This window comes from Pundamilia nyererei, unplaced genomic scaffold, assembly GCF_000239375.1.
Source record: "Pundamilia nyererei isolate P.nyererei 1_Seehausen unplaced genomic scaffold, PunNye1.0 scaffold00199, whole genome shotgun sequence".
In the NCBI taxonomy this organism is placed as follows: domain Eukaryota; kingdom Metazoa; phylum Chordata; class Actinopteri; order Cichliformes; family Cichlidae; genus Pundamilia; species Pundamilia nyererei.
The window spans coordinates 1073687-1084143 of record NW_005187600.1 but is presented as its reverse complement, the minus strand read 5'-3'; the positions used below and the strand labels follow the sequence as shown (position 1 = coordinate 1084143).

The window sequence follows — 10457 nt, the reverse complement described above, 5'->3', positions numbered from 1 at the left end:
TTTTAGTCCAGTAGTTGTTGAAGTTGTTAACTATTGCCATACTGGCTCGGACATCTTCTGGCTTAACAAGCTCGATGTCAGGACATACTGATGAGAAGTACGTCATTGTTCCCCAACCGAGAACATCTCAGTTTCCATGTATGTGTCTGTAACAAGACAGGGAATTGATGTAATACCAGCTGACCCAGTAAGAGCTGTTATAGCCAGTGCATATGGGAACTATGGATAAGCAGAAGACCCACATTTACACTGACTATGAAGTACTTGGTTGCCTCGCGCAGTAACATCTGGAGATCCAGAGGCTACGCCACAATGGGAATAATAATAATGAGTAATGAGTCGCCTCTGGTAGAAGATGCAGCTGAACTACAGGATGGAGATTGTGGCCAGACTCAAAGCATCCACACAACCAAGGGCACCACTGCCCCAGCTTACAGATGAACTCACAGATGCTTGCAGACATGAGCACAGCTCAACTCACTATCATCAACACCAGATTCAGTCAAACTAATATTTACCACTGCCACAGAAACCAGAACCACAATGCAGGAGGAAACATCCATGAGTACATCAGGAATCTGTCCCCAAGAGATCGGCTGCTCCAAGAGTACCTCGGGCAGCTGAAAAAAAGGCAGCGACAGAGAGAGGTAGCTCAAGAAATCTACCAGTGGCTAGAAAAAGCTGGCCTAATGGACAACACAGCCGGTGCCAGGACGGGCCCAAGACACCAGATCCACGGAGGCAGGAGTCTACCACAACTGACAGGACCCAAGTTACAGGCTGTGCAAAGGTGCTTTGGAGATATTGAACGTATAATAGTGGAATTTAAGATACAAGCTGGGACAGTGTACAGGAACGTCTGTGTCACATACGGATTAGAAGTCCCAAAGTCCTGATGAGGTGGTTGAGAACAACAGGGTTAAGGTATTGGGACCTAATGTTCCAGACAAACAAGCAGCTGCTGGTCAGCCAAGCAGACATAGTGGTTGTTGAGAATCCCAGTGAACAGAAACATTAGGTAGAAGGAGCACAAGCCCCATGGGCTGAGGAACATCTGAAGGGGAAAGCCGAGTGGTCAAAACCCGAAAACCTGCTTCACAGCGCTCATGGCTTCAAACTTGGTCAACAACAGGTCTTTCATTTACAGCAGACCTTCCCAAAGTGTGGGGCCCGCCCCCTAGGGGGGGCGCAGAGCTATTGCTGGGGGGGGGACAACAACGCTTGGACTCTGCTAGCACGGGGCGCCCACAGAAACGCAAAGCAGGAGATGAAGCGTCGCTGAATATGTTTCCAAACCAACTTCATTCTAAGCCAAAGACGAGAAAATATGGTGAAGCAAATCTGCCCTTTGGCTTCACCTGCACAGGTGCCGAGGTAGGTCTCCTTGCAGGGTTGGTTTTCCCTGGGTTCTCCAAATCACAGACAAACAGGATCCCACATTCTTGATTTTTAGTTCACAAACACTTGTTGTAATGACTAACTACTCCTGACAGTTTGGAGATGTTTGCTCTTTATACAGTAAAGTTACAGCTGGATACAAATAACATCAGGCTGATCCTGCCACGATTTGTTCCCCCTGTCTAAATCGCAGACTAACAGGATCCCACAGCTGTTTATGTTTTTAAACCCATTTTGCACAGAGAGACATTTTTAAAAAAAAAATCATTGATAGCAATGTTGAACATTATTACACAGGAAAAAACAACTACATGTAAAATAATGACACCGTGACGCCTCTGCCTTTGTAAATGGAGGGACAGTAACTGAGTGTTTATATGTAAGCGTGTAAAACCTGCAGATAGAGACAAAATACTGTTAATCTGCTATTCTGCAATTCCTCTCATGTAAACAATGACGTGGCCACAGCGTGACCCGAATAAAGGCACGTACCTTTGACGTTGCCTGACGAACTCTGTGTTCCTCGTCCACACGTAAACGCAAAAAAGGAGTTTTAAAAAAAATCTCAGTTTTCGGTGATTCGAAACATCGTTTACGTGGACGACACAGCTGCGTTTTCAAAAATACCCGTGTAGGTGCGGACGCAGCGTAAACGAGTTAGTAGTTTATTTTCTTACTACCTGCAGGTTACTTGTATTTGCTTAATTGTTCACTAAATGTTTGAGGTGTGAAATAAACCGCAATTGAGCAAATGTGGGTGTGTGTGGTTGGAGGATGTGTTTGTGTGTGCGCGCGCGCGAACATTTTTCTGTAAAACAAAGGGGGGCCAGCGAAAAAGTTTGGGAACCGCTGATTTACAGTGTTGACTTACGCACACTGTACATCCCACGGCGCCTTTGCGGGTTCCTGACATGCAACGTAAATAGAAACTCAAGCTTCTTTCGGCTTTTGGCTTCTCCTTGGAGGAAGGGCAAGCATGTGGTTGTTTGTCCTCTCTGACCTGCACTATATCAAGATGTGGTTAATTGGCTGATGCACTTGAGGTGTGTCACTTACCTCAGCCGACCCTACTCCCTAAATCCTTCTGCCTCACCTCTTCCCTGACAGCCTGGCCAAAACCTGCACTCCACCCCCACAGTGGTTTTGTTGTTGCTTCACATCAATAGTGCAGGTGTCCGTCCCTCAGTGCTTTAAATACAACAGACAATGATTGCAGTTCTGCATAAAGTGCAGCTCTCATTGTTTAAGTTTGGATTGTTTCTTAATACTCTGCAATTGATTTTAGTCACCATGAAAACCCGTTTAACACATTTAATGTATTAATCTTCTGAGGTAATCAGTTCCTATGTCAAACATTTTCCCATTGCTCCTCTGCTTTAGTCTCTGCAGGAGGTGAAAGACAAAGTGGAACAAGGCTATCGCATGGAAGCTCCAGAAGACTGTCCTCCAAGTGTTTACTCCCTGATGAGGGTTTGCTGGGAGCAGGAACCTCGGAAAAGACCCGGATTTCACAAGCTGAGGGAGAAACTGGACCGAGAGATGGAAAAACTCAGCCCGGGCTCTGGGTCAAAGTCTCAAGATCAGACCGGATCTTGATCCTGAATTATTGCCCTGCAGTCTGGGATACAAATACAAGCTGTTGGACCGTTGAGTTTTAGAGCCACAAGAGTTTTACTGAGAGAAAAGACCATGAACTCTGATCATGAATGTATGTGATGCAAAATGGTTGGAGCCATGACTACACCAAACTTCACCTTTTGGGTCTCGATGGCCTACCTAACCTGATAAACTACGGAATAAACCGTGAAACGCTTGACTTTTGTCACGACAGCTGTTGGATGGATTGCAATAATATTTAGTGCAGATATTTATGTTCCTCTCAGGATGGATTGTTATAATTTTGGTAAACCCTTAAAGCAACACTATGTACATTTTGCAGAGCAGTAACAACAGAGTGGCGTTTACAGGATTCAGCCTGTCTGAGTTTCTGCTTCTTTTATAGCCGGTTGTCAGTTTTAGGGGTTTTGAAAGAATATGTGTACTCAGAGTCCAGATTAAGCAGCTTTCACTGTCCACAGAAAGAGGACAGGAGCTTTCAGGTCACATGTCTAAGAGGACACAAACAGAGAACAAAATATCTGCGCAGGGACGAGACTGTGACTCTGATGTACCTGTAAGGAGCTCATTTGGTTGCTCTTCATTATACAGGCACTGATTTATGGTGCAATTTCCCCAAATTTGTCATTTTTTCCTGAAATTAGGGTCAAATTTTCAGTATTTGAAATACACGAGCATTTACTTCCAGTAGAAAAAGAAAATAACAACTTTAAGATTTTTTTAATGGGTGCCTTTAGAGATATTTAAGAAATTCTACTTAGGGACCAAATAATATCTTGGACAAATGCTGTTATAGTCAATTATTGTTACGGGCTAAGCTAGCTTTCAAAAGCAGCTCTCTTATTTATAATCCTATAATCTTATAATATAATCTTATCCATCTTATCTTTTAAGATAACTCCTGAAACACCACTTAATTGGTCAGAGTAATTTTTTTCTTTCGTTCTTGTTGATTTTTGTCTTTTAGGCCTTCGTGCATTACTCATCAGCCATTTCAGGTCTGAAGCATCTCTTCTAACTGGGAGTGCATGCCAAACCTGTAAACACAACTCAAGCATATTAAAGAGAAATCCCCAAAATAACGTGTGATTACAGAGTAACAACAGGAAACCTTCACAACACGAGGAACTCATTACATTTCTTTTCAAAGGGACTCAAGAATTTAAATCAGCAAATGGAAATTAGACCCTAAATTCAGAAAAATCATCTTTTTAAATGTATGGAACAACTGCATGTGTTTCTTTCATGTTCTATTTATTAAAGTGCACATATGACCTGTTTTTCACCACGTGATTGTCAGCTGTGATTTTTTTTTTTAGTTTAGAGATTTCTTGGTATTACTAAAAGCAAATCTTGGAGCAAAATGCAGCCTCTTTTTGGATTGTTGTTGTGTCACACGACCAAATTTAAGATGTCATTTGATTTAAGTCTTGGTAAGCCTGGTACTGTCCCAAGAGACGAATCGCAAATTGAGGCTTGATCCTCCATCTCTTGTTATCCTTGTTATCCTCTGCGATTTGTTCAATCTGCTCTGTGTAACAGGATGAGCAGCAATTTTCTGCGAAAGGATTTATAAAAGAAGCAAATGTTGAAATGTGCTTCCTCTGCTGAGAATGATTTAAACATAATTGAAAGGTTTTTTCACGAGCATCACATGTTTTTCTGCTCGTGTGTGTTTAGGTGTGACTGAGCTTTCATCCAGGTGTCCATATGTCGCTGGGTGAGCTGATACGTTTTTCTCAGAGAACCTAAAGCTTTCTAAGGTGCACGTTCTAGTAACACTTAGCCAACAGCTAATCTGCTGAAGCAGAATTGATAGGGACTCAGCTGTTGGCTTCAGCTGTTCCAGGATAGGGAAAGTTAGGCGCACAATACCATGCAGTCCCACGTTTTTGTCCCTAACTCTCTGACCTCACATGAGAGCTTGAAGCATTGACTTTCAGCTTTGCACAGGCTGCAGTCCTCCAATTAAAACGTAACCATCTCATATTGGGCAAATTAGCTGTAACACCCTCATATTTCTGTTTGCAGGGCCTTTTTGTCTGTAGTCTAAATTTTGTTTGTATTTGTATTGTGTTTGAATTTTCCAGCTTCATTAAGAATTTCTAAAACAAAACAAAAAAACAGTTTTTAAGCTAGTGTGTTAAATATGGCTGTAACAACCGTCAAATTAAATGTCTTGACACATGACAAATCATCCAAATCACAAAAAAGCTGGATAAATGATGAAGTTTCTCCCACTGAATACGCTACGTCCAGATGAACGGAATCAACTTTTTCCTGAACCCTTAACATAACGATTAAAGCTCCGGTGTCATCATTGCTTCCTTTCAGAATATAATTTGCTGGAATGCACATCAAAAACGAGACACGTGTATTAACAGTCGCGCTACAAACATTTCTGGGGGCATCAGATTTGTTGCATATACATAATGTTTTGTCATGTGTGATGCGTTAACATCAAAGGGAGCTGAAGCCATATCTGCTTTCTAACATACACGTAGAGCTGGCTCAAAGTCATGCAAATGATAAATGAATGAATCATACAACACAAATAGTTACATTGTTATTAGTAATAGTTTAATGTCTTGCTGTTGTCCTGGAAACTGTGTGAACGTTAGTCCAGTGGTCTTATTGAATAATATTAATAATGATTATTGTTATTATTACTTTGCATCAACCAGAGACAACATTCACTGCTTTGGTTGCCGGTGTCCCTGCGGCTCCTAATACACTAATAACTTATATGGACGTTTGGTGAATCCACTGGTACTTTTCCATGTGGACTTTAATTCGCCGTGCATGTGTTAGTGAACAATCCCCGGTTTCTGCCCCACCCAACAATCTGTATAGGTTCAGCAGTGTGAAAAGGGATCATGGGGACTGACCTAAGAGGGTTTATCTTGGAGTGATTTAAGTGGATTGTGGTCAGTTCAGATGGTCTAAGGTCAGAATCGAAGCACCAACCAAGCTCCTTGAGCCAATTGAGGTATTAGACATAAGATGCTCTTCATAGAAAAAGCTATCATCCTCGCAGCTACAAATTCCAGGAAAACCACTTTTCTCTGCAATTAACTATAACCCCATCCAACCGTGTGCCATCGGGCTCAGTGATGTGCTTATAAAGTGAAAATATTTTGTTTGTGGTTCTGTGTGTTAGATCATTAACATTTAAACTGGGGGCGATCGTGGCTCAAGAGTTGGCAGTTCGTCTTGTAATCGGAAGGTTGCCGGTTCAAATTCAAATTCAAATTTTATTTGTCACGTACAGTCATACACAGTACGATATGCAGTGAAATGCTTGGACAACTGCTCGTGACCTAAAGAAAAAAAAAAGGAAAAGGCTATGAATAAGATAGGAAATAAATATGAAAAATTAAAAAGGGTAAATTTAACTAGGAAGGAATAAAATATAAAAAATTAAGGTTAAAAAATGAAATAACTGTACAACACAAATTAGAATGAAGGGTAAATTTAACTGGGAAAGAATAAGATAAAATATATAAATTAAAGTTGAAAATAAAATAACTGTACAACAAAATACACAGTATAGAACTATATAACTATATAAGGCTCAGTCTCGGTCGTTGTGTCCTTGGGCGAGACACTTCACCCGTTGCCTGGTGGTGGTCAGAGGGCCCGGTGGCGCCAGTGTCCGGCAGCCTCGCCTCTGTCAGTGCGCCCCAGGGTGGCTGTGGCTACAATGTAGCTGCCATCACCAGTGTGTGAATGTGTGTGTGACTGAATGTAGTGTAAAGCGCTTTGGGTCCTTAAGGACTAGTAAAGCTATACAAATACAGGCCATTTACCATCTCTGTAGAGTTTTGCTTCATATTTTCAGAAATATTCAACCGCAGCATGGATACGAGCTTCTGTGTTATTCTGTCTATCAGGAGCGCCAGACTCTGAGAGCTGTGATGTTTGGGATAGACATCCATAGGTCTGGGTGTGTTTTAGACGTTTGGTGAATCCACTGGTACTTTTCCATGTGGACTTTAATTCGCCGTGCATGTGTTAGTGAACAACAGAGATGGGCAGTAATGCGTTACTTGTAACGCGTTACTGTAATCTGATTACTTTTTTCGAGTAACGAGTAAAGTAAGGGATTACTATTGCAAAAACGGTAATTAGATTACCGTTACTTTCCCGTAGGAACGCTGCGTTACTGCGTTACTAAAACCGTGATTTTTTGCGAGAATGTCTCACGACAGTGACGTAAGCGAGTGCGACGTTTGTGGCAACAGCTGTGTGCAGATCAACAGTGGATCATATATCGAGTGCAGAGAGAGTATGAGCGTGCAGCGTTTAAAGCGTGGAAGTACTGACCTTACTTTGAGTTTGATTCCATAAAAAGTGACAAAAACATTAGTGTCCGCTGTGCGTGGGAAGAAAACTTCTTTTTACAGCCAAAAAACCCCTAAACTTCCAACAAGCACCGAGTAGCTACGACGTAATGGGAAACTCACAGAGAAACTCACGGATTCTTCCACTGACCGCGGCACACCTGCACCAGGGTAACCCTCCGCCTACCCCAGTCCTGCTTTACAGGTGAAAATAGAGCAACAGGACCGCTGAGTCTTTTACTTTATTTATTTTCTGCTGTGTTTTACTTGCATCTATTTGAAAGAGTGAGTGTAAACACAAAAAATATTTTATTTTATGAGCTGGAATGTGCAGAAAATAGGTTTAAATGTTAAACTAATTTCTTCCAGTCAGAGAATGTTGCAGATAATTAAATGTTTGCTTGATGCATAAAGTTAAAAGATTAAAACTAATAAAACAAGTTTTAAAAAGAGACTTTTCCATTTGATTACATTTTGTATGATGGATTATGCAGAAAAAGTAGAATTGGGCTGAGAGATCTATCACTTTATCACCTGTTCAGGTTGTAAATCGTGTTTTTAAAATGTAACTAAGTAAGTAAGTAATTAATTACTTTTGAAAATAAGTAATCAGTAAAGTAACGGGATTACTTTTTTGGGGAAGTAATCAGTAATTAGTTACTGATTACTTTTTTCAAGTAACTTGACCAACACTGGTGAACAATCCCCGGTTTCTGCCCCACCCAACAATCTGTATAGGTGCAGCAGTGTGAAAAGGGATCATGGGGGCTGAGGAGGATTCTTTTCCTCCTCAGCAATAATTTCAATCTCCCTGAGAGTGATTGTTGACAGACTGAGTCAAACTGTGATTGTCTTGATGCATTTTCAATCATCCAGGTAAGTAAATCTGCAAAACTTGATTGTGTTCATCTGGACGTCGCGTTTTCAGTGTGAGAAACGCGACGTCCACATGAACACAATCAACTTTTGGAGGGTCAAACTGTGATTGTTTGCAGAAAGGTTGTAGATGAAAGCCAGTTGCCCTCCTGTGTTTGTTTGCGTGACTGAACCATTAGCCCACGTTGAATTGAGCGGTAGCTTTGTCAAGCTGAGTGTGTCCAGTTTTTGGTTTTTCACTGACTTTGCTCAGCTTAACAATTGTCTCAGGATGATGGCACGTGAGGCCTCTTGTTCATAGTATTTTAATTAATATCAATATTTAAAGCTCCTTAATCAATACAATATCACCAGACAGAATATTGCAACACTGCCGTATCCTAAGGAGCTTGGAAAGCGTCTGGACTTCTTTACGTTTCTTGAAGACGTTTCATCCGAGAAGCTTCTTTGCTTCTAAGAGCGACTGATGGAGAGTCCCAGATTTAAGCCCTACGAGAGTGTGTCGTCCCCACCACGTTTTCTTTAGGTCAGGGCGAACAGTCAAGTACAGCATCTAAGAAGCTCAAGCTTAGCACAGTCTTTATGCATCATGAAGTCAAGTTTGCTTCTGAACACTTGATTGCTCTCGAAAAAGTAGATGAGCTTTTGTCATATTTGTCTTCATGATGTTCTTACTCATCGTTTAATTATTTCTCTGCGCACATCTCCAATGAGGACGATTCTCACCTCATGCTTCAGAGATGGCAAAGCGCATCACTTCCTTTTCTAAAATCCACACAAACGTCATTGACTTTTCAGACAAGATTTGTTTCTTCTCCCTTCCTCATAGACACTGTTTGTGCATCACGAATGCTCAGAGGAGCACTTCTCCAGCTTGACAGTAAACTTTTGTCTTCCGTCCAAAAGATGCAAAGTTTTATTTGTTAGGTTTTCCTACACATACTTTCATTATAACATGCTGTAACACATTGATGGTTTGCTGATGTAAATCATTATATCACTTAACATGAGAAATCGGGATAAGCCCGCGCTTATCCTGTGACAGGGGGCAGCTGTAATTCAATTATGAAAATAAGGTTAAGAGCAGCGTCTGTCTCTTGGGTAGAGTCTCACAGTAGAGCTGCTTGCGTGACAAGGATGTTGACAGAGTGAGTGATTAAAACAGGTCTTTTGTAGGGGTTAAAATTTGGCTAAAGGTGGATGATGGTGGATATTGTGTGGTTTCATGGAGCGGGCTCTTGGGCCTATTTTAAAACAGATGCTTATTAAGCAGGAAGGGTCCAAAAAAAGGTGCATTTTTTACGGCGTAAGCTAGTACATTCGGGGGTGTTTTGGAAGAAGCAAAAGCCAGAGGCCGTGTCCTCTGTAACGTTACCTACCTGCCTGTTCCTCCAAAGTGTAAGTAGTATCTTAAACAATGTGTTTAGGGCTACGATTGTTAGCATTTCCAGCTAGCTAGCTGTAGAAACTGAGCATAGCAAAGGAGCTCATCACTAACTGTTTAATCAGAATTTAGAGTAACATTAGCTTAAAGCTTTGTGTTTAATTTAGTTTGCAATCGACTTCCAGAGCTCTGAAAGCGCGTCTTCCTTCTGAAAGTGTTTTTATTTTTAAAAAATTTGGAAAGAAATGAGCTGGAAACACCCGAGACTCCGACAGAGATTTCAGCAGTTCACTGAACGTAATTGAATCGATTTGCTGAGTACAGGAGTTACAGTAACTATTTCTTCCAGCGAACATTGCAGACAGCTGCCATCTTAAAATGATTGTGTGAAGCAAGGTTGGCTACATAGCTAGCCTGATAGATACACAGACACTCTTCAAAAAACATTTAAAAAGTAAATAAATATAATACAAATTAAGTCAACACTAATTTTTTTACTTCTATTTTTGGTGTGATTCTGAATCAGACTTCAGTTTTTGATGTCATGTGAGTGTCAACATGTGTCAATAAAGATTCTCAAGTTCTTTCATTCAAGATCCAGGAAAAGTTTTTAAATGTCTTTGTGAGCAGTATTTATACACGTGTGTGTGTGTGTGTGTGTGTGTGTGTGTGTGTGTGTGTGTGTGTGTGTGTGTGTGAATGAACGTATCCATGTAAACACTGACTGCAAATAGCAATGGAGCTGGCGTAACCATGGAAACACTCAGTAGTCTTGCAGATAGTGGAATTGTAACCAATGAGAGCCAATCACAAAAGGACGCTGTGTGTGTGTGTGTGTG

At 41.1% G+C, this 10457-nt stretch overlaps 1 protein-coding gene across 2 annotated transcripts in view; it reads left to right on the top strand.

The window, feature by feature from the left end:
- Positions 1-4303, top strand: part of matk (megakaryocyte-associated tyrosine kinase) — a 13711-nt gene extending 9408 nt beyond the window's left edge. For both annotated transcript variants that reach the window (XM_005747554.1, XM_005747553.1), the window contains exon 13: positions 2779-4303. In XM_005747554.1, coding sequence (XP_005747611.1) covers positions 2779-2994 — 216 coding nt within the window. In that variant the 3' untranslated portion in view covers positions 2995-4303. The remainder of the gene's footprint in view (positions 1-2778) is intronic.
- The last annotated feature ends 6154 nt before the right edge of the window (positions 4304-10457 follow it).